This window comes from Taudactylus pleione, unplaced genomic scaffold (assembly GCF_031769625.1).
Source record: "Taudactylus pleione unplaced genomic scaffold, aTauple2 ptg000828l, whole genome shotgun sequence".
In the NCBI taxonomy this organism is placed as follows: Eukaryota; Metazoa; Chordata; class Amphibia; order Anura; family Myobatrachidae; genus Taudactylus; species Taudactylus pleione.
In genome coordinates this window covers 310,252-334,715 of record NW_028285230.1, presented here as the reverse complement: position 1 = coordinate 334,715, position 24,464 = coordinate 310,252, and the positions used below count along the sequence as shown (strand labels likewise).

Below are 24,464 nucleotides of genomic sequence, written 5' to 3'. Positions count from 1 at the left end.
TTGATCTATTCATCATCCAATCACAACATACGTAGATAGGCCTCATAGTATGTAAACACACCCTAGCTCTCACCGATACAATGGCTACTCATAGGTCCTGGGACAGAGGGCCTCATTCAGAGGCGGTCGTAGGATGCAAGCGGTCGCTCAGAAACAGGGCGGCCGCTTGCATCCTGAACGGCCGCCTCCATGTCGGTCATTAGGCTGTGGGTTGACACCTACAGCTCTAACAACCGGTAAGGGAGATGGGCGCGATGGTCAAGACCATCGCGACCATCGGGGCTTACGACGAGACCCTAGGGTAGGGTCTCATCAACCTTAAGCCCCAGGGAGCTTCCTGCTCTGTTTGAGCAGGAAGCTCCCCACTGACATCACTGATGATGTCAGTGGGGACGCCCACAAAACGGCAAGCGTTCCGAAAGGAACGCCTCCGTTTGGCCGGGCACGCCCCCTGCCCGCCCAGCAAACGGCGCAACATATAATCAACATCGACAGCTCGCTCCGTCTGCTTCGACCCCGCTAACGACGGGTGATCTGTCGGTAGCGGGGGCTCGCGCATGTGCACGACGGAGCAGTCTCCGTCGTGTGCATGCCCTGTGGACCAACATCGAGTCGGTTGCGAGCGCTCAGCGCTCGCGGCCGACTAGGTCCAGAGTCCCTGAGTCCGTCTTCCTGGGTCTCTCCTACTCCTATTAGGGCCTACACCATCATGATGCATAACAGAAGGTCATATTGTACAAGGTGCTCTCAGTATTGCACATAATGATGGACTACAAGTGTTGTTCACTCTGGACCACGGTTATAAGCTAATTACGACTAGTGTCTACTATTAGGATTCTCTAGAATAGGCAATAGCATAGGCTAAAATAAACAAGGCGTATGAACCATATAAGAAGGCAATTGAATAAAACAAAACATGTGCACGATGCAGTAATCGATGGATGGAGCCTCACAAACTGATGCACACAGATGGGATCTTCCCAGCTGTACTGACTGAATAGGGGTTTTGTAATGATTAGGTCTCAGACTCACACCCCCTCAGCTTGTGACCAACATGCTGTTATGTACTCAGGCTATTGGGGCTGTGCTGGCAGATGAACACATAAGGAGGGATGTGAGACCGCCTAAGATGATAGATGCGGTCTATACACGAGGAGACCAGCCTAGGTCCGCAGACCAAAAATAACCAGGGGAAGATGTGACTTGGTGCAAATAAAAATTAAATAGAGAATATTAGACCAATAATTGTAATGTAACAAGGAGGAGGTGGAGACCTGCGCTAAGATTAGTATGTGGCTGTATATACTCAGTGCTTGCTGCGGACCTCCCTGGGAATATCTAACCCAAACACGGCGCTATTGCTACCCAAGGTAGTGCGTTAAACCCCTGAGGAAGGCAATAGCCGATACGCGTTGGGAAGTTACACAGGATTCTAACTACAGACTCGTACACACCGCCGACTCCCACTCCCAAGTCTCCTCGCAGTGCCGAGTTGAGCCACCGTGCAGTGTCTGCTGAGCCCGGGGATTTGCACGATCTCGCGAGAGTGCATATACCCGGAAGTCTCGTGGACCGCCGGTGGGGATACTGTTCCCAAGCGGCGCACGTATCCATACACACTGCCAACCATAGCGGAACAAAGGACCGGAGGATCCAAGACCGGAGAAAAGGACGTCGCTCACCTGGAGATGATCAGAAAAGGACGCCGAGGGTAAGTTTTGTGCACCTGGGGGATACGGGACGCCGCCCTGCCAGACACAGACTTGGACACCCTGCGTATAGGACTTTACACTGACTCATAATATCAGAAGAGTTGCTGGTGGTGCTATCACAGCTGCATCTTACTACCATTGCACTACCTTAGGTAGCAATATTAACTCATCCAGGACTCCAGCTGGTATATACCCCCCTACCACTATATACCATACCCTGTCCTAAAACCAGGGTATCCACGCTGTGACTTATTTACCTTGCATTATTTACCCACATATAGGGGCATTGTGACCCCAATTTTACCAATAAATTATCAAGCTCTATCTCTACCCACTGTGTTAGTCGTATATATTACACTAAGTGTAGCGCCGACCTAATAATAATTACAATAATTGTAATGATTTAAAAAAAAATAAATTGCAGTAACAATATATGATGTTTCAAGATTTTACAGCTAACCCAACCCTGTAGGCTGATATTTGGTTGCTACCCAATGCTCAAGTCCTAAATGGAGCTCATCATTCCAGCCACCCAGTTGCTTACACCGTAACATTTCCCGAATGAGCTCCTTTCTGTTCATTATCTCCTGCCATCACTAATGCAACCTCCTACTGTCTAAGCCTCCTCCTCACCCGTTTATCCGAGCTATAATCCATCCTAAATGCTGAGGCGGGACTATTAATCCTCTCTCGTCACTCCACATCATCTGGAAATCCTTACACCGCCTCCCAATTACCTCCAGAAGCCAATTCAAGTTCTCAAACCCATCTCTTTACTGTATCATATCCTATATCCCCACCAGAGGCTGCCGCACACTGGGTGGTTTCCCATAGGAAGTCTCAAGTCACACGAGGAGTTCCACTAGCTGCAACCATCTCAAGACCGTACGCTGTAACTGGCATGGACCAGTCTACCCTGTGTCTTATGCCTGCACCGCCTTTGTCTGGTGCTGCACAATTATGTGGCGTCTAACAAACCATGATGAGGTTAGGGAGGTCGTAAGGGCTGCACAACCAGTCGTGTGCTTGCTTGCATCAGAATTGAGATGCGCTAACGTATACCACAGTAACCAGCACCTGACTGGTTAATAGGAGTTACTGGACAATTGTCCTTTGTCAGCGAGACTAGTACAAGTGTCCAATAGCTGGAAATATGTATAAACTTCAGGGTATGAAACACTTGTTGCCAAGTAAGGTAATGCACATGGCAAATGGAGCCAGGACTGTTCCACTGCAGGACATTTCTGTGGCCCCCAGCAGCAATGAAACTTTTATAATCTTCTGACATTTACCAGTATAATGGGGTAGCAAGCAACACTGCAGCTAAACACATGAAGAGACATTAAGGTAAAGACAGAGCGTCCGGCAGCTGCAAGAGACAGAATTCTCAGTCATGGATAGTTGTACTCACCGAGGCTCTTGTAGGAGTGGCCGGCTGCTTTGCTAAGTAAGACTACACAGAAAGAAAAAAAAAAAAGGGTTATAAAATTACCAGTTGACTAAATGGCCAATAAATCTCACATACAATGCACATGTAATATCCTTATAAACGGCTCTAAATCAGCTACAGCTACGCAAAGGAATGGTAGGACATGGAGTACCGTATACCTTAACCAAGGGAGAGGTATACAGGGAGACTTACCCAGACCCTCCTGAGGCCACAGCTACCGGGTGCACCACGTGCATCTCATGCACGTGGAGGGTAGGCGGAGCAACCCAGACGCGCGAAACCCTTCTAGGGACTGTGTATGGGTCGGGGAGGAGATGCCGGGGGGGGCGCCTACCTCCCCTAAGCTGCATTAATCAGCAAGGAACGCAGGCCTCCGGCGTCAGACGATAGGGCCCCGGCTGTTGTAGTAAGGATGCGGACAATCCCTGGTCCTTACCAGCAGCAGCTACTGGTGAGTCTCAGACACCAGAAGCAAGGACCGCCACGTGCGATTCCCCGTAAGAGAGGAATCGCCTTACCTGACATCTCCGAGCATCCGGTGCAGTACAGGTCGCAGCCTCGCTTGTAGCTAAGCTCAGCCACGACCCGCCAAAATCCCCAGCACAATTACGGATGTTGCGGCCCAGCGGAGATAGATGTAGCCGCATCACATGCGTCTTAATACAGACGCCTGGTACTGCCAACTAAAAAAAAAAAAAACACAACTTAACACAAATTAAAGGCTTATGACTGAGTCCTGCCACACCAAACTGAAGTCCTAAGGCTAGGAGCGGGGTATATATGGAGGAGGACCCAGGGCATTCTGAGAGCCAGAGCTTTAACTGTTTGGTGCCTGGTCTGCCAACAATAATATCCCCATGGTATCCCTGTGGATCCCTATGTACCCCGAAGAAGAAATACAAGTTTAACCGCTAAAACACATAAGAAGTCTATTGCACATTCGTATGCAGAAGCAAAAATACATTAACAGAATTTAAGAATCTTTTTTTTTTTTTATTAAATATATTCTCCGAGTAGTTGAAGGCCAGTTATGGTCTGTTGTTGGCCCTTTAAAACGGTTGTCCTACCATTATAGGCCCTGGTACCTTCTACAAACACGGGCATGCCTGGAAGTTCCACTTGCCGATCTGTCAAGGAATAAGGACCAAATTGTACAACCTACGCGCCCCCCCCCAATAATGGCAAAATAATTGTTTAACTGTATAAAAGAGAACAAGCATATAAGTTGTTGGAATGAAAGTAAAAAGCTGCCACCAAACCTGCTGTTTCATTAGGAAGACCTGCTCATCTTCCGCTGCGACCTCCTTATCGTGGACCAGCTGGAGAAAAGAACATGGGTCACAATGGAGTCTCGGCGTGATAGAAGTTTTATCGGCAGATAGCGAGCAGAAGACACACACTGACCTTCCTGACAGGAGGCTTTACAATAAAATCTTCAAAGGCATCTTCCGGTTTGATGCTAGAGAAATTTTCATGCAAAATTCCTATTTTCTTCTCGTTGTCCCAGCCAGCAGGACTAATAGGAGACACAGAATGTTAGATGGCACGGAATTCCCTACGGAGCATTAAACAGAAATTTCAAATCGTTTCATACAAGAAGAGGGATTCACAGTCCAAATACCACTGATCCAGGTGACCTTTGAAGTCTTGGTGCCTACACACTAGACGGTGTGTTCACGATGAGATATCGTGAGTGATTTCCCTTGAACTCTCCCTGGCACTCCAGGATACGATATGGTGCTAAAAAGTGTCCAATCTGACTAAAGATCAATCTGCACAAAATCGTGTATGAGATTGGTAAATCTTGCCTGCAGTAGGCAAGATCTGAAGATGCAATGTACCACCCATAGGTACGAGCATTGGCATCGTGACCGCGAGTGGACACTCGCGATTAGGGCATATTTTACACGATTTGTCGTTCCGATGCGTTGAAATTGGGCGAATCGTGTAAAATATCGTCTAGTGTGTACGCACCAATTATAGTTCTGAAGTTTATCCAAAGAGGGACTGGCTAAAATGACGTCATTCAAGGACAAATGAAACAGAAAAAGCACCCATCAAACTTACATAAACACGGCGTCCTTCTCCACCACTAAGGCAGGCGTGTTATAGTGGAATCCATAGGTTTTATGGAGAATGTATTTGTACAACAGATCCAAGTTTTTCTCTTCTTTTACAGAAGTATAAATTAAGGCAGCTCCATCTGTCATGTTTATTTAAGGAAAGAGGAGGGCAAATAGTGCAATCACACACACACACAGTAATGCCTCACTGTGATACACATAAGTTTACAGCAGGACATCATTTACACACAAATAGTGTATAAAAATATACAGGGAAAAATGCATTTTTCTCCACAAGATAATTAGTTAGTGGCACGCTGGTATGTGTTGTATTGTATTCTCAAGGTGACAAGTCTGGCATACACAATAGCTCTCTTAGAGCTTTAAATAAAGCTACTCTAATGTAACAAACAGTGGAAACTCCATATAATTCAGGCAGTGTTTATCTATAAACTTGCACAGTAGTCACAGATTACACACACATATATATATATATATATATATATATATATATATATATATATATATATATATACATACATGCATACACACATACACACAGTCCGATGCATAAATATTGGGACATTGACAGAATTTTCATATTTTGGCCTCTATTCACCACCACAATGGCTTTGAAATGAAACAAACAAGATGTGATTTAACTGCAGACTTTCAGATTTAATTTGAGGGTAATTACATCCAAATCAGGTGAACGGTGTAGGAATTACAACGGTTTCTATATGTGCCTCCCACTTTTTAAGGGGCCAAAAGTAATGGGACAAACTAAACAATCCTAAATCTAACTTTTACTTTTTAATACTTTGTTGCAAATCCTTTGCAGGCAATTACAGCCTGAAGTCTGGAACGCATAGACATCACCAGACGCTGGGTTTCATCCCTGGTGATGCTCTGCCAGGCCTCTACTGCAAATGTCTTCAGTTCCTGCTTGTTCTTGGGGCATTTTCCCTTCAGTTTTGTCTTCATCAAGTGAAATGCATGCTCAATCGGATTCAGGTCAGGGGATTGACTTGGCCATTGCATAACATTCCACTTTTTAGCCTTAAAAAACTCTTTGGTTGCTTTTGCAGTATGCTTCAGGTCATTGTCCATCTGCACTGTGAAGCGCCGTCCAATGAGTTCTGAAGCATTTGACTGAATATGAGCATATAATATTGCCCGAAACACTTCAAAATTCATTCTGCTGCTTTTGTCAGCAGTTACATCACAATAAATACAAGGGAACCAGTTCCATTGGTAGCCATACATGCCCACGCCATGACACTACCACCACCATGCTTCACTGATGAGGTGGTATGTTTTGGATCATGAGCAGTTCCTTTCCTTCTCCATACTCTTCTCTTCCCATCACTCTGGTACAAGTTGATCTTTGTCTCATCTGTCCATAGGATGTTGTTCCAGAACTGTAATGGCTTTTTTAGATGTTGTTTGGCAAACTCTAATCTGCTCTTCCTGTTTTTGAGGCTCACCAACGGTTTACATCTTGTGGTGAACCCTCTATATTCACTCTTGTGAAGTGTTCTTTGGATTGTTGCCTTTGACACATATACACCTACCTCCTGGAGAGTGTTCTTGATTTGGCCAACTGTTGTGAAGGGGTTTTTCTTCACCAGGGAAATAATTATTTTGTCATCCACCACAGTTGTTTTCCGTGGTCTTCCGGGTCTTTTGGTGTTGCTGAGCTCTCCGGTGCGTTCTTTCTTTTTAAGAATGTTCCAAACAGTTGATCTGGCCACACCTAATGTTTTTGCTATCTCTCTGATGGGTTTGTTTTGATTTTTCAGCCTAATGATGGCTTGCTTCACTGATAGTGACAGCTCTTTGGATCTCATATTGAGAGTCGACAGCAACTGATTCCAAATGCAAATGTCACACCTAGAATCAACTCCAGACCTTTTACCTGTTTAATTGATAATGAAATAACGAGGGAATAGCCCACACCTGTCCATGAAATAGCTTTTGAGTTGATAGTCCCATTACTTTTGGCCCCTTAAAAAGTGGGAGGCACATATAGAAACCGTTGTAATTCATACACCATCTGATTTGGATGTAATTACCCTCAAATTAAATCTGAAAGTCTGCAGTTAAAGCACATCCTGTTTGTTTAATTTCAAAGCCATTGTGGTGGTGAATAGAGGCCAAAATCTGAAAATTCTATCAATGTCCCAATATTTATGCGTGTGTGTGTGTGTGTGTATATGGCACGATTCTATTCTATGCGATGTGAATAGCACCGGGAGATAGCTCCCGGAGCTATTCAATTGTGCATGGTGTTTAGTCGGAGAATGCCCGTTCTCGCGACTAAACACCCTGTTTAAGGCGCGATAACGGGCATTCCCCGACCTAACTTCCCGGCGCGATGGGCAAAAAACAGCCTCGCGCCGTGACTTTTGTCGGATTTCTGCTCTCATCCCCGGGGGGATGCGAGAAGAAATCCTAGTCGGACTTGGCAGCGCGGTTTATTGAATAGCTCCGGGAGCTCACTCCCGGCGCTATTCACATCGCATAGAATAGAATCGTGCCCATATATTATACATACACACACCACCTGCATTCAAGACTTCAATTCAGAGGCATATGATCTGTACACAATCTAAAACTGAATTCGATAGTCTTTTTTGGAAAGCAATAGGCATCTGCTTTACAACACAGCTAGATAGAGGGGGGCAGATCATAAGTATATTGCGGTTAAGGATACACTGCAGACAGAAACTCCGAATGTGAGACTGGATGAAGTCGAAATGCTCATCTCTGTAGTCATGTTCCTTTTCCAGTACACTCACTCCATCACACTAAGACACAAGACAGAGACACACTTAGCACCATATTAAGTGCAGGAATTGTTCTAAAGCTGTGTACACACTGAGCGATGTGTACCGGGCCAACATATAGGAGGAGGTAATGAACAATACCTCGTTCCGTCCTTCATTACCTGTAACGGGGCCACTTACGATATTGTCCGGTTGAACGTGCAGCGCGGCCGACCGGACGTCGTCGCATGCTGCTGAGGGAGAGCGCATATTGGCCGTCCACACTGAGCGATGTGGCCGTTACGACGTTCTGATTCTGCCAGAAACGACATATCGTGCAGACATCGCCTCAGCGAGTACCCAGCTTAACATCTTGTAATGATGATCCTGCAGGACACACTGCACAATATTCTGTGCAGAGCTGTGTGGAGCAGTTAGGTCAGATAGCAGTGAGCCCCACATACACAGCTAGTGGAATATAGTACAACTGTATGGAACAATTATTTTTCCAGCTCAGCATATTAACTGTACAAACTGCAGCGCTCCAAGTCCTGGTTGCACGCTGCTATGCTGCACCATGTTCCCGACACATAATGGTGATTGAAATGTGATTTTACAATTGGCATTATGGTATATAGTTTAACAAGCTATACTGCATTGTACCATGGTTGTACAGCACATTATAGTCACTTATAGGTGTAATGACAGCATAGAGGAGTGTAACCCAGGAATTACAGCAAGTAGAACTCTTACTGGCAATATATGCAGAAGCGCCCAGCGTTTCTTGGTAGCGATCTACACTGGAAAGTAGTTATAAAAAGGTAAAACATTGCTGGGGCTGGTATTACAATACAGTCACCAAAGGGCAGTAGGACAAGTAAAACATTTTAGGTGGAGCTCTCCTGTATGGAGGGGTCATGCGAGCAATGCAAACATTTTCCAGCTAGATAATTACTAACGTTCATATCACCGTGCTGACACTCTGAAGCTATTAAGCTGTGAGAATGCTGCATACAATGTCCTCTGGGTGTAATCGCTCTCATGGGACTGGAGATGAGCTCTCTATGGACTTCAATGTGTCAGCACAAAGATTGCTAGTATTCATAATCTCAAATACCGAACATCTTTATCAATGATAAAACACTTCTATAATTAATGCTTTGTTATGTACTAAGAAACAAATCTCAGCTGGACCAACCAAAACTAGTTTGATAAAGTCTGTAAGCTCATTACAGCGAGCGAGGTGTAACGCTGGGTGGCCTCCACAACACAGGGGCGCTGGGCGGCCTCCACAACACAGGGGCGCTGGGCGGCCTCCACAACACAGGGGCGCTAGAAATACTTACATATTACAGCTATGTTAGGCACATGATTTAAAATGAGAAACCCATTGCACCTACTCACTGTAGAGCAGGACCTGTATACTATAAATTGTACACTCTGATACTGTCAGTGGCACACAGTGAAGCTCATTTTCTGGCATCAGATGGCTTCCTCCATATAGTACCTCTGCCTCACCAGCACTTATATGGAAGCCAGCAGGGAGAGAACACAGTGCTGTAATGTATGCAGCATGACTTAGAACCAGAGCAGACGCTCTACTGTACAAACTCATCCTGGCCCACAGCACAGCGGCAAGTCACAATTGTTAGAATACATGCGCAGGGCACTCGGCAAAGTATAAATAGAATGTGATAGCAGGACCTGGAGATGTAACGTAAAACACAGCAGAGGTCATAGAGGCACGTCAGGTTCTCCTGTAATAGGTCTTATCACTGCATGTCACTAACATGTGGAGCTCCTTTTTAGGTTTACGAGCTTTAAAGACAGCTTGTGTTCCTACAAAACATCACCTACTTACAAACAATATACTAAGGGCCTCATTTATCAACGAGTTTATCACTCAAAACTAGTGATAGATGTCACTGTGTATGATAAATGGTGCTCCAGCCAATCAGCTCCCAACTGTCAACTGTTAGAAAAATGACAGTTGGGAGCTGATTGGCTGGAGCACCATTTATCATACACAGTGACATCTATCACTAGTTGTGAGTGATAAACTCGTTGATAAATGAGGCTGTAAGTGCTGTAAGCCCAGTTTCTACATCACAGCAGAACTGACCTTAGTGCAAACCACTAGCACAGGAATGCCAAGATTGTGAGTCAGAACATTGTCCCCAAGTGGCAGGATAACATTTTCATCATCGGGGCCAGACACGGAGGGACCTCTTCTCTGCGGGGAACCAGAGGATGTGTCTTCAGGTTCCAGGTATTCCTGAAAGTCTTTAACAACTGCAGAGAAACATGAAACGGTGTCAGTGACCCAAGGCCGTAACAGATGAAGCCATGTGTCAGTAGAACTACAATAGACGGCTATATCTGTTTCACCAACACTGAGCTTTTGTTGTTACAATGCTTTGCTTTTGTAGAAGTTTTTCTGACATCACATTTCTTTAAGTAAGTAGAGAGCCTGGCTTTGTGCAATTAACCATGTCCTGACAATGAAAAGTAATCACAGTGCACTTATGTGCGCATGAAACCTCTACTTGTGGACAAAAGATGTCCTAACAGATGTAGCAAGGGGTTTAGCACAAAATGGCGGCGCTCGAGATCCGGCGGCCAGAATCGCGACGCCGGCCTCCCGACAGGGTTAGGATACAGACCCCTCTCCCTACCCCTCCCGGTGCCAAAACACAACCTCCCCTTAATGCCTAGCCCTAACCCTCCCACTAACCACACGCTACTTACTTTCGGGATTCCGGCGGTTGGGAGGCCGGCGCGAGGATTCTGACAGGTGTCGGAATTCCAGCGCCAGCATTCTGAGTCCCGTAATCCCCGCAGTCGGGATTATGACCACATCCCGTAGCAAGAAATGACACTACGAGGACATGGATGAAGATGACCACACATTGGGAATCGCAAAAATTTATGTTCGTTTACTTTATAGAAAATTTACACCCAAGGAAAAAACCACCAAAAAGTAAAACTTATTTGTGCAGTCATGAATTAAGGTGAGTATACACTACTAGGATGAGCCGCCGTATGAGTGCATACACACTTACCAGTCGTTGGCCCGATGTGCCGTAACTGCCATCACAACTGGGCAGGCATTTACATGTGCCTATCCGCTTGTTATGTCAGTCACCGGCACCCTATGCAACAAGTGTACAGGAGGTCGGCTGACCACCAATACACACAGCATGATGCACCGATATATCTACAGATATATTGGGCATCGGCTGTGCTGCACAGACATATCGTCTGTACACAATTGATGACGCACACACGATATATCGGCCGCTCAATTGAGCAGCCGATGTGTCAGCCAGTGTATACCCAGCAATCGGTGAAACAGTTTTCTGTTAACGTTTCATATAGAACAAGGGACAACTTCTGATGTATAGTTGATCGGGTGCAGTGATTGGCCTCTCCCTCCTGCCTATCTGGTCTCTCTTCCTGACAGGCAGCCTCATATTATGTCAGTATTACAGTGCGTAATGGGTTGTTAAAATAATCATCTCCCAGTGGCAGACTAATTGCCTTCACTTGTAGGGAAAATACTTTTATTGCCTTTAGGAATGTCTGGACTTAGATATCTATCTATATATCTATACACCCAGCATCAGCTCCTGTCTATCAGTGTCTGGAGCAATAGCCTGTGTGACACGTCCACCTCAGCCCTCTGCGTAAATATACGATAAGGGGATAAATTACAGCGGGTGAGTAATACTGAATTATAGCAGAGGGCTGTGGAGAGAAGTAGCATCACTGCTTCACACCACTGAGGTCTTGGATTCGATTCCCATCACGTCCTGTGTGGTGTTTGTATGTTCTCCCCGGGTATTCTCGTATGGGTTCCCGACTACAGACAGTAAAAAGGTCGACAATGTCTAGATAGACTCCAGCTGTTAGTTAATAGGTTGACTGGGACAAAAGGTCAACACACTAAAGGTAGACATGTAAGAAAGTTGACAGGTACAAATGGTCGACAGGGTAAAAAAATTGCCGTGAAAATGGTCGACCAAAAAAAAAAAATAAAGCCATGTTGCCACATGATTTATTTGTATTTTCTTTTTTTCGGATTAGGCACTTACTGGAGGGTCAGGCACTTACCCCAACTGTTATGGTTTAGGCACCAGGAGGGAGAGTTAGGGTTAGGCACTCGAAGGGACGGTTAGGGTCAGACACCTACCCCGACGGTTAGGGTTCAGGCACCAGGAGGGAGAGTTAGGATTAGGCACTTACTGAAGGGTTGGGCCCTAGAAGGGACGGTTAGGGTCAGACACCTACCCCGACGGTTAGGTACCAGATTCTAACCCCAACGGTTAGGATTAGGCAGTAGGAGTGACATTTAGGGTTAGTCACCAAGGGGAGGGTTAGGGTGAAGATTAGGGCTAAAAAAAAAGGGAGGGGTGGGGGGGAAATCAGGAGACGATCATTTTTTTTTTGTGTCGATCATTTTCTCGTCGACCTTTTGACTCTGTTGATCTTCTTACATGCCTACCTTTAGTGTGTTGACCTTTATCCCAGTCAACCTATTGACTAACATCTGGAGTCTATCTAGACACTGTCAACCTTTTTACTGTCTGTTAATCCACACCCCTTCGGTCTCCTCCCAGACTCCAAAAGAATACTAGTAAGTTGTCTAATGACAAAAAAAATATATCCCTAGTGTGTGTGTTTCCATGTGGTAGGAAAACAAGAGATATGGTAAGAACTTACCTTTGTTATCTCTGTTTCTACGAAGTCCATAGGGTCCACAGGGTTGACCTTGGGGGTATAGGTTGGGAACCAAATCCGGGCACCACGCAGTTAAAGCTTTTAGCTCCCAGGATGCACTGGGTCCACTCTCCCTATAACCCCACCCCCAAGCCAGAGGCACCTCAGTTTGTAAGTAGCCAAAGGCCGGAGGAGGAGAGAAAAAGAGAGAGAAAACTGGAACACTCAATAACCATACTCACAGAAATGGGAGACGGAAAACCGGTGACCAGCCACACAGCCCATATGAAGCCAGGTGCGTCAGGGCGGGCGCCCTGTGGACCCTATGGACTTCGTAGAAACAGAGATAACAAAGGTAAGTTCTTACCATATCTCTTGTTTTCTACTTCAGGGTCCATAGGGGGTCCACAGGGTTGACCTTGGGGATGTCCCAAAGCAGTTCAACCAAGGGTGGGGACGCTCCTGTGCTGAGAGGAGAATCCGTCGCCAAAAAGGAAGCATCCTGAGAGGCAAAGGAAACCAATGCCTAGAACCTTAAAAAGGTGTGGACAGAAGACCACGTGGCCACCTAGTAAGGCAAAACAGCCGAGGCGCCACAGCGAGCCGCACACGAGGGTCACATGGCCCGAGAAAAAACAAGCATCAACAACAGGAAGGCCTACCCATGGGTAGGCCCCTGAGGAAGACCTACGAGGCCATCCAGCCAACATTTGGTTATAGGCCGGCCATCCTTTCCTGTGAAAACCAGAAATCTCAGACCACCAATAAGGAGTCCGATTTCCGTAAGGAACCTGAACGGATCACATAAATCCAAAGAGGCCAGACCACAGTCAATGAGGCCACACCAGCCGAGAGGACTGGGGACAGAATGGCCGTACCATAAGTTCCAGAATAATATGGAACCTGAAAACCACTAAGAAGAAACACAGGGCGAGAGCAACTCACACCCTGACATGATGCCCTCCAGAAGAGGGAGCCACATGAGAACGCTCCCAATTCAGACACTCTCCTGGTTGATATAAACACCCTGAGAGAAAGAGAGAGCCTAAGCAATAGACCATGTAATGGCTATCACAACCAGCGGTTCCATTGACTGTCCCCGGAGGTAACGAAGAACCACTACTTACTCCCAAGGAGTCCCTAGGGAGGACAAATGGAGGCATAATCAAGAAAACACTCCAAAGGATGAACTGGATACCAGAGTGGAGCAATTCCATATCTTAACCATACTGACAGTGTAGAGATCCGCACTGTCAGGAAGACCAGGCCAAGTGTGAAACCCAAGCCAGCCGGAAGGAATGCCAGAATATCTGGAAATCCTGGACACCGGAGGATTGCATCGACAGGTACAATACCATAAGATTTATGGCTGCCACAGTTTGTGGTAGGTCCCAGCAAAAGCTGATCCATGTGCTCTAATCATTCCAACGATGACAAAGCCAGGGAAGCCGTAAGACCACTGTAAGGACACAGTCAAAGACAAACGACCCAGGTCCAAGGCAAAACCAAGGACCCTGAGACAACAGGTCCGGGCAGTGAAGCATCAGGGATGGAGTATCGATGGAGAGACTCCGAAGATCCAAGTACCCCTGACATCTGGGGCAATCAGGAGCCACCAGCAGGAAAGCATCTCCGTCTCGATTGAAAACACTTCCAAAGACCTCGAGGAAGAAGGGAGACCGGAGAACACAGGTACGTTAATTGGAAGGACCACTTCACCGACAAAGAGTCGCTGAAGGTTGCTTCAGAATCCCCAGAGCTGGACTGTAACACCATAGTGTGATAAAGTCAGAAGGCCATGAGGGTCACCTCAGGGGGGCCCCCCCTGCTCACCAGGAGATGAAACCTCTCTTGGGGAAGAGACTAGTCCCCGGGATGCACGTCGTGACGGCTGAGGACTCCCGCTTCCCAATGGAGAGCTCCTGAAATGAACGCTGCAGAGATGGTCGGGAGGAGACCCTCGGACTATGTCCGAATATGTGACATACCTGTCATTGCCACCCAACGAACAGTGTTGCTAAAAAGGAAGCCACTGTCCTGACCCTGTCGGACTGAACCTTTTCAGGTTCACCGGGAAACAAGAGTTATGCCAGAGTAAGTTAATTGACAGGGTGGAATCGACAGACGTCCAACTGCACTGAAAAGGATTCGATCCAGACACTGTCCATAGCAAAGAAAACCCTGGACGAGATGGCCATAGCCACCCGGACAGGGACCGACTTGCCTCCGGAGAGAGCATCATCGTTTGAACAGTTATCCGACAGAAAAAACTCGTTCCATCTGGAGATGAGCCAATTATGGAAAGGCCTGGAATGGAACTGAGCCCATTCCACCATGCATCCCAGAGTGTAAAGACATCTGTCGACTGCGCAGACAACCATGTACTCCTAATGGAAGAGTGGAGATTCCGTCTTACGCCAGAAGAATTCTCAGATTCTGAGAATCCAGCAGGGATCCTAGATGAAGAATACCCAGAGAGGGATGCAGGGAGGACTTTTTCCCCGTTGATTAAACGTCTGCACCCTGAAGAAGCCACAGTCATCCTGACCTGGCTGTAAAGTACCCCGGTGATCCCGCTAAGAGCAGGAGGCCGTCCAGGTACAGGAGCATTGGGATATACTGAACAGAAGAACTGTCAGAAAATCCAAAACGCTGGTAAACCCCTGTGGGGCTGAGGACAGTCCCAACAGGCAGAGCCCGAAAAATTGTAAGTGTTGCTGTGATACAGCAAACCTCAGCCCATGCTGAGGAAAGGTCTCTGTAAGTACCCGTAGGCACGCGTCCTGTATATCCAGTGATACCATAAAGTCCCCAGGTTCCAAACATCGTATGATGGAGCATAGGGATTTCCTCCTGAGCCCAGGTAGCTTTAGGAACTGGTTCAGGGAATTGAGACAGAGAATAGGCCAAAGAGGACCATTCAGCCACCGCACCAGAAAGAAAGCAGAACAACCAGTCCCTCACTGAGATAGTGGGGATGGCCTAATTAGCTCCGCTTACCGCAACAACTGCATAGCTTTCTGGATCTGTAAGGCCCTTGTAAAGAGGGCGTACCCTCCTACCCACGTAGCCGCGGCAACTTGACACTAATACCGGGCGAACTGAGAAAATCGGTATCTCCCAGTTGTAGGCCTGTCCCGTCAGACTGAAGAGATATCCGTAGGTTCAGAAGCAGGATCGGCTGGCAGTCCAGGCCTGCTCGGTACTGGATATGTCGGCCCTTGTAGATGCCGACAGTCTACGAAGAAACAGACCTTTAGGCTGACCCAGAGGACAAAAAAGACTTAACAGACTTAGTCTGAGGCCTTGTAGTGGGCATAGCTGAAAGCGGTAAACTTGTCGTTAGTAATACTGCCAATGTTACTACAATCTTGTCAAGGTCAGGACCAAACAATATCAACCCTAAAGATGGTATCTGCACCTCTGCATTCCCAGAGCGCAGCCATAGGGTATTACAGTCGCAGCCGGAACTCTGAAAGTTAGGAGACTGGTATCCAATATAGGCATTTCCACCTATGACAACAGCATATATTACGTGAGCGACCAAATACATTTGAACCCCCGACGTGTTGGAGGGGAAAAAACGTTACAAATGCATCAACCCAATATGCAATAGTATTAACCAACCATGCTATAGCCATGGTAGGATGGGTAACAACTCCTGAAAGCAAGTATACTGATTTCAGGCAGAGTTACCACCTACGGATCCGAAGAATCCGACCACGCAGGAATGGGAGGCATAGTAACGTCTGTAATCAGACGAGCAACACGCCCATCCCCCCCAGGAGGGGCTCGTGATGACCCTCAGGGAATTTGGGACAGGAGGCCAAACACTGTCGTAACACCTCCTATCTGGCAACATCCAGGGTCCCGCTATGCGATCCACCCGCTAGTCAGCAACAGGTAACCCGAAGGCACGCAATACTGAGGGTGTATGATACAGGTGCAGGTCAACATTCACTCTAACCAGAATGGACCTGCTACCAGCCCTAAAGCAGGGATAATAATACCTGAAATAGGCTTCCCCCCGTGTAAGAGGGAAAGAGCCCCGAACAGTACCCAGTTCACGGCAGAGCCAACTGGGAAGTAACCACAGGGCGTCAACCACGCCAATTAGCGTTTCGTAGAAAACGACATCCACCCAGGGTGGCTGTTGTGGTAATCCCTGCAAGGGGAATGACAGACTATTGTGGCACCAGGGGGAATTCATATACTGCGAAAAACCCCTGCAGGGAGCGGTAGTCTGTGTCACAGGGGAAGAGTGCAAGAAGCTGCGAGATACCCTGAGATGAAAAGGGCAGTATGGTGAAGTAACCCCAAGTGAGGTACAACAATGGGGCCCGCCCGGCGATCCGCAATTGAGAGGATCCCGAGAAAACAAACCGCCCAAGGGGGTCGTGAAAGAGGCCGGCACCAGATGACGCCATACAGAACCCTTTATGAGTCAAATCCTCCGCACTAACACCTGCAGCACATGACTTGCAGGATAGTAAAAATGGGTGCAGTATAACGCTCTATCTCCTGGTCAGACATATCTGACCAATCTTGGCGGAAATATTAAGCAGCACTATACTGGTCCTGACTGATGCCAAAAATTAGCTGCAGGGACCCATTTTCAGCGTATGCAACACACAGGTCCATCTAAAATATGGCAACGTGCAGCACGCAACAGTATGTGACAAACCACACAAATATTAACAAGTATATAAATGTGAGGTCTCAGAACCACCCTAAGTACAGCTGTATTAGGGCAGATAAAGAAAAGGGATAGATATACACTGACAGGTGAGAGAATAAAGTACAGTCAGCACTAGCATAAGTCACATACAATGCAGATATATACATATATACATAAACATGTCATATAATATACTGCACTATTACACTGCATTCAACTGCCCAGATTCAGTGTCTGGGAAGGCTACAGCGCTGTGTACACTGACCTGATGGTGAGGTACGCAGGGGGACTGGACTCACTGCCATCCTGAGAGATTTCTGCTGCACCACAGAGATAAAATGGCCGCTGGAGACCTCAGAGGAAGCGTGGCCCGCGGAGGAAGCAGCTCAGCGACGCCAGACTATGGATACTGAAAGGCGCGCTGAGCTGAGGGGAGGAGCCGCTGTAACAGGGAAGGCTGCCTCCCCTGGCCGGCTATTAACCCCCGGGACGCCGGCTCCCTGCACCGATCGTTAAGTCCCTGGTGGTCTAGTGGACACACGGGGTATGGGGGGCCCGCCGCCACTGCCGGCGCCTCCAGTCTGTCCCCTGAGACCGGAGGCACAGGACTGCATTTGAAATGCGTGGATCACCGCAAGCGGTGATCCGCGACCTTACCTGCTCCCCGTGGATCCGGCAGCAGTCCTGGGCTCCCGCAGAGTCCGGCTAGTACAGACTCTGGGGTCCCGCTGAGATCCCCAGATCTGTACTGGCGTCTCAGCGCCAGCGGGGTGACGGAGCGGCAGCTTAGACGTCCTATGGACAGTCCGACGCTGCCGCTCTGAAGAGTCCAAAGTCCAAAAAAAAAAACTTTGTCCCTAAAAAAATAAAATAAGCTTAGGGGCTGCTAATCAGCTCCCCCTGCGCTAACGGTGACCCGACTCCGGCCAGGCACCAACTTAAACTGAGGTGCCTCTGGCTTGGGGGTGGGGTTATAGGGAGAGTGGACCCAGTGCATCCTGGGAGCTAAAAGCTTTAACTGCGTGGTGCCCGGATTTGGTTCCCAACCTATACCCCCAAGGTCAACCCTGTGGACCCCCTATGGACCCTGAAGTAGAAATATACATTGTAAGCTCTAATAAGTAAGCAGTGACTGATGTGAATGACTAATATTCAATGTAAAGCACAGTGGAATAGATGTGTGTGCTATATAAAGAGGCCTATACATCTGAGATCTAAGGCCCTCATTCAGAGCCGTACGCTCTGAGCAGAGCGCACGCTCTGAATGAGGGCCATCCTCCATAACTATGGAGCGTCCTCCTGGACGCTCGTATAGCTGTGGGTCACCACCCACAGCCTATACGAGCGTGCAGTTTGATGGCCGCGATGGTCTGGACTGCGAGCCGGACCCTGCGGTTGAGGTTTTCAACCGCAAGGCCCGGAGTGATTTTGGCTCTATCAGAGCCAAAATCACTCCCACTGACATCACTAGTGATGTCAGTGGGCCGGCTTCTGACTGTAGGCGTTCCCTTAGGAACGCCCCAAAACGTCGGCCATCGATGATTGGTAATCCTTTGGGTGGGGATCGAGATTGAGATCTTTCAACAAGTTCAATAGTCCAGATTCCCCCGACCTCACCATTGGCAGAACGGGGAATTGCCCCAAACGGTTGTAGATATATGGACAGGTTGATTGGAAATTTTAGAAGAGGGGTATAGGAGCTGGTGGTGTGGACAATGACTTACAGTAGATATGTTGCAGCTAATGCCACAAGTTGCCCAATTTTGACATCAGCAGGTCTCAAAAATGATGTAACGGAGAGGGCTCCCAAATGGGTGTCATGCCCCGCAGTTCTATGATGGGATCCCCACAGAACACGTAGTACCAGGATTCTCCATGAAGTTTGTGTGTACAATTCTGCAGCTGCTGGCTGTCTGTGCGGATAGTCAGCTGGCATGGGGCATCCCTGGTATTACTATCGGGGATACATTTATAGCAGAAATAAAGGACAACTCTAGTTTAGTCACAAGATTTAAAAAAAAAAAATTTGACAACATGTACTGGTGGCAGCATAAAGACATGATCTGGAAAACCCTTTATAGCTAAATCACATTCTTAAAGACTGAAGGTAGGCTTGTAAACAATAATCTGCCAATCAGTGTTTTAGATACCCGCTCTTCCTATTATAAGGCTGGGAAACAATATGGACACAACACAAAGCCACAGCCTTACATGGACTAATAGTAATAATCCTTATGCTTAGCAGACAAAGAGCCTGCGTGTGTGTGCAGACTAGACATGTGTTAACAGCTCCTGTAATACCAATATTTGCACAGAACATGTAGTTTGGACATCTTATTGCTTCTTCAAATATTTGTCAGCTTGGGATTCCCACAACCTATTGGAAGGGAAATAACACGCATAACACACGTTCACGCACAAACATTCAAGTCATATATTGAAGAGCAATCGGCAAATAACCCATCTCGCAGATGGATTTCTTTAACTAGGAACAGATTTAAAAATAATCCAGGGCCAAAAATAGGTGACAAACGTAACGTCAGGCTGATAACAGCCTCAGGAAGGAAACTAGTGATTCCACCGCTGTCTCAGATACCGTGCACGGAGCTATGAACTATACACACCCCTCATTGCGGCTGTATCAGCACAAATCACACAGAAGTCTTCTACAGCGGGTAATTTACAAAAACAAAAAAAGAAGCAAAACTTTTACATTTAGGCTATTTGTCCTACAACAGCAGGATGGCAACTCACTTCATATTAAATGTCGAAAAGTTATGAAATAAATATATACGTAAAAAAGTTTCAGAAACAAAACAAGATGTAAATATATAACAATTTAATAGTGCTGGATGGTGAGATTTTTTTCCTTAATCCTATGGGGGCGATTCAATTCAGTGTGATGTTGAATAGCGCTGGGAATAAGTTCCTGGAGCTATCCTATTGTCCCCCTCGCGTCCTGCACTTAATTTCCGGAGATGCAAGTTATGGCGCCTAATGCCGGGTGTTTGGTCGCGGTGACCTGCATTCTTCGACTTAAGTGTCAATTGCGATGCTGTTCAGTGCACGCAGTAAGCCCGAACCCAGCATCGGAAGCCCTAGTTTAGTCAGATTTTTGCTCGCACATCAAAAAGGTGCAAGCAGAAATCCTATAATCGCAGGTTAACAGTCATCCAATTGGTTTGATAGCTCCGGGAACTCATTCCCAGCGCTATTCAACATCGCATTCAATTGAAGCCCCCCCGTAAGTTCCAATAAATAAAATTATATAATTTGTTTTCCTATATTTTCTCTCTTTTATTATTTTACAAGAGGCCTAAATCAGCTTTTCTAGTTTGGTAAAATACAGGGCACAATCCAGGTGAGACGAAGGATGGTTTCTATTAAAAGCCTTCAAAATGTGGACAGTACACTTCAAATACCCCTTCACACAAAGCATTAGCATTTTGTATGCTGCTAAAATGCTTGTGAAACATCAGTGACTTCTATTAAATGAAACAGCTAGTAGCGGAATGTCCAGTCTCTACTAAAGAGTATACAGATTGCCGTCTGCCTCATCACAAACATGTGTGACTATCCCAGGACGCAGACACTTCTGTACCAAGTAACTTCGACCACTCCCAAACACCAGCCAGCGAATCTATGGTGACAAAGCTTTATTTTCTAAAGATCCATTCTCAACATTGTTTTATAAAGCACTTTAAAAAGAGTAAACCACCTGTGTAAACCTGGACGGGAGCCAGGCTATGTTACAAGCACTGTGAAACCATCAGGTGTGACGCCTTCAAGCGGAATCCAAAATGTTTTAACTCATGCAGTGCTGGGATCAACAAAACACACACTCACGGGCAGATGCAATTAGCCGCAAGGCGTTGTCGGTAGCTCACGTTGCGCATTTTTACCCGCGGATACAGTAGTCAGATTCGGTTTGCATCTTGGTAGGCTGCGAGCAGAATCCATCTTCTGCAGTTATGGTGCGGAAGCTGTAAGAACCCATTTTGGTGGCTTCAGTGTCCAATTAGAACTGCTTAATATAATTTTTCCACACTTATGCAAATATGCATAAAAATGCCCTCTGACTCAATATAAGATCCCTAATTACTTTTATTATGGCTAATAATACACTTCTATATGGATTTAGGCTTTATTCGGGGTACAGACAAATGTCCTCCCCCCCAAAATAATGTACCTTTTCGCCGGTTCCGCTATTTGCTGCATTCGCCTATATGAGTTTTCTTCCTGTTTTACAACTGAATAGGGCAAAAATCGGGTGCGCGCATTGAGTAAGCAGGTGAAAACTTCGCCTCAAAACACGCAAATGAGGCAAAAACATCTCATTTTTTGCAGCTAATTGAATCCGGCCCTATACTGTAAGCTTGCAAACACCAAACCCATCAGTATAAGGATTATGCCTGGTACACACTAGACGATATCTCGTCCGATCTGTCCGGACGAGATCGGGCACATAGTCTAGTGCGCACTCGCTATGGCGCTGACGATGCACGCTCCCGCGCATCAGCGACATCGCCCGTCAGAGCTGCATGCATTACTACATCGTTCGTGAAGGCCGTCGCTTCCGGGATCGCCAAGTCTGTACGCACTTGCCAATACCGGCACCCCGCCAGGTGCAGTCGCTAACGTGGTCAGTACACACTAGACATCTTCTAATGTGTACCAGCCTTTAGAATGTTACACATTAGTGTACTTTTCATAGAAGCACTTTCATTATATAGACCATAGTACTATATGTATGAACAGCAAGTTCTGATGTCACCAATTCAGTATCCACCCGGCACTTGTACCCAGCCCCAAAGTCCTACTCTACGCAGATTTCTGCTCGCACATCAGAAGGGACTGAGCAGATATCTGCGATGGGTGCAGCCTCGTGACTGGTTGTGAAAAACAACTGAATAGTTCCCGTGCAGTTTAGACGGGAGCTACGAACAGTTGAATCTCCCTCCTAAGATTCCTAAAACACATTAAACTGGGAACAAAAAGAATTTAATCCACTGTATGGCCAATATGCCCTGGGACATGTAGTTCAACAGCCACTGGAAAGCTGCAATGTTCCCACAGATGTGTCAATGTACACCTTTCCTCAAATCGCACTAAATAGCCCTGCCCATCATGCCATGGACCTTAGGAATAATGTTTTGGTGCGGCTGAATCACAAGTACCTAGTACATTATAGGCAACCTAAGGTGCAAAACGGATGGAAAAGTCGCACAATGGATGAAAGTACACAGCATGGGGATCGCTACCCGCGGATTGTGCCATATGGCTCCAAAAAGGATAGGTGTATGAGGCCACATTTTTACCTCTGGTAGGTCAGCAAGACCTATGCTTACAGGTAGCTCTCCATTATAAGGGAGTAATGATTATACCTGTAACAATCTCCTTTTGTAAATACCACTGCAACTAGAAAGATTGATCCCACCACAATAGAGAAAGCCCGCTCAGATGTCTTGGTTCTCACCTCTTACTTACAGGCACAAAGCACCGAAACCTAACAGTCTCCCTATGGCCTGATCCATCCAACGAGGACCAGCACACAAAGCATTATTTCTATTTCAACTGACATTAAGCACAAAAACAATCGTACAAATCAGAGCAGTAACTAGACTTTTTGGTGCCCTGTGCCAGAAAGAGCATTGGCGCCCCCCTCATTTTTTAAAGGGACATAATGCACCCAAAAAAGGGGAATGTACTCATGGGGAAGGGCCAGGGAAGAGATAGGGGAGGCCAGGAGATGCTGGGGATGAAATAAGAGGAAGCTACAAGTGATAATGATAACAAACAGAGATTTGACAGGCTCAAACGCCCCCTGACCTGTGGTGCCCTGTGCGATGGCACCGGCCGCACTACCCTAGCTACGGCCCTGGTAAAAATGTTATATGCTAATACAGGGCTTGACAATTTTTTCTAAAATCTAGGAGCCGGGATGAAAGTGTAGGAGCCAGATCACCGCCCACCACAAACAAAATTACAGGAGTGAGGCGCACAGCTCTGTTACACACATTATACTAGTCCACAAAATGGTCACAGTTGAATGGATACAGTAACATGGAGGCCCCCTCACTGCTCTGCACAGCTCCCCTGCTCCACCCCCCACCCTCCAGTAATAACGGACCACATTTCACATAAAACAATGGTGCCAGAAAGTAAAACAAAACCCCCCCTCCCCTCGTGGTCACACCACTATCCCTCTGAAGCCGCTCCGCAATCCCTGGCCACGCATAGACCCTACTACCGGAGAGCTCTATGCAGCCGGAGATAGGAGACAGCATACAGCCGGGGGACGTACAGGAGGATCCGCATAGACTGGGACAGACAGCAGGGGATCAGAGCAGGCCAGGATGGAGAGTCATCGTCAGTGCAGGCCGGGACGGACAGAGGCACAGCAGTCACCGCAGGCGACACTCAGCACATGCATTCCTGTGCATGATAAGAAAACACCGCAATACTATAGGCGAGAATCTCCGCCGGAGCTGATGAGGATCTGCTTTCCCCCCTCACTCCAAATACTGGTAGCCATGGCGACCTGGCCCCCGGGATTTGTCGAGCCCTGTGCTAATATATGGTAATATCCTGAAAATTATTATTACACACAATATCCATTTATTTTATTCAGTCTTGCCGACTTGCAGCCACTTTGTGCACTGTGTCCACTCTCCCTACAGGGGCTTTGCACAGCAATCAAAGTCTCACTTGGTGATCGCTCCTATTACTGTGCTTATTGGCTAATTGGGTTTCCGCATACTGCGGCTTGATGTCACACCAGGTCTACAAAACGAGCGCGATTCCCAATACCAATCAGATAACATTGTTCAGCTCACTGTCAGGCACCTTGGTAAAAACAATTGGAAGAGGACACCTATCTCGCCTATCATGCAGTGTTTGCAGTCATCTAATGACCACACTCACAGAGAATCTGAAAGTAGTCCGGCTGCTCAGCCTCCGTGCTAAGATTTGTGGTGCAGACAAACTAGGCTTCAGTTATGCTGATTGGTGCTCAGTCCATGGGGAAGGAATAGCCCTTAAGCTATAGTTCCCACTATTAAATAATGAGTGTTT

General features: G+C 46.9%; 1 protein-coding gene across 1 annotated transcript in view; it reads right to left on the bottom strand.

Moving 5' to 3' along the window:
• Positions 1-24,464, bottom strand: part of DYNC1LI2 (dynein cytoplasmic 1 light intermediate chain 2) — a 56,425-nt gene that overhangs the window by 12,232 nt on the left and 19,729 nt on the right. The window contains exons 5-10 of the mRNA XM_088458340.1: positions 10,116-10,285; positions 7,942-8,035; positions 5,230-5,365; positions 4,567-4,678; positions 4,422-4,481; positions 3,124-3,165 (exon numbers count right to left, since the gene is read on the bottom strand). Coding sequence (XP_088314466.1) covers positions 3,124-3,165; positions 4,422-4,481; positions 4,567-4,678; positions 5,230-5,365; positions 7,942-8,035; positions 10,116-10,285 — 614 coding nt within the window. The remainder of the gene's footprint in view (positions 1-3,123; positions 3,166-4,421; positions 4,482-4,566; positions 4,679-5,229; positions 5,366-7,941; positions 8,036-10,115; positions 10,286-24,464) is intronic.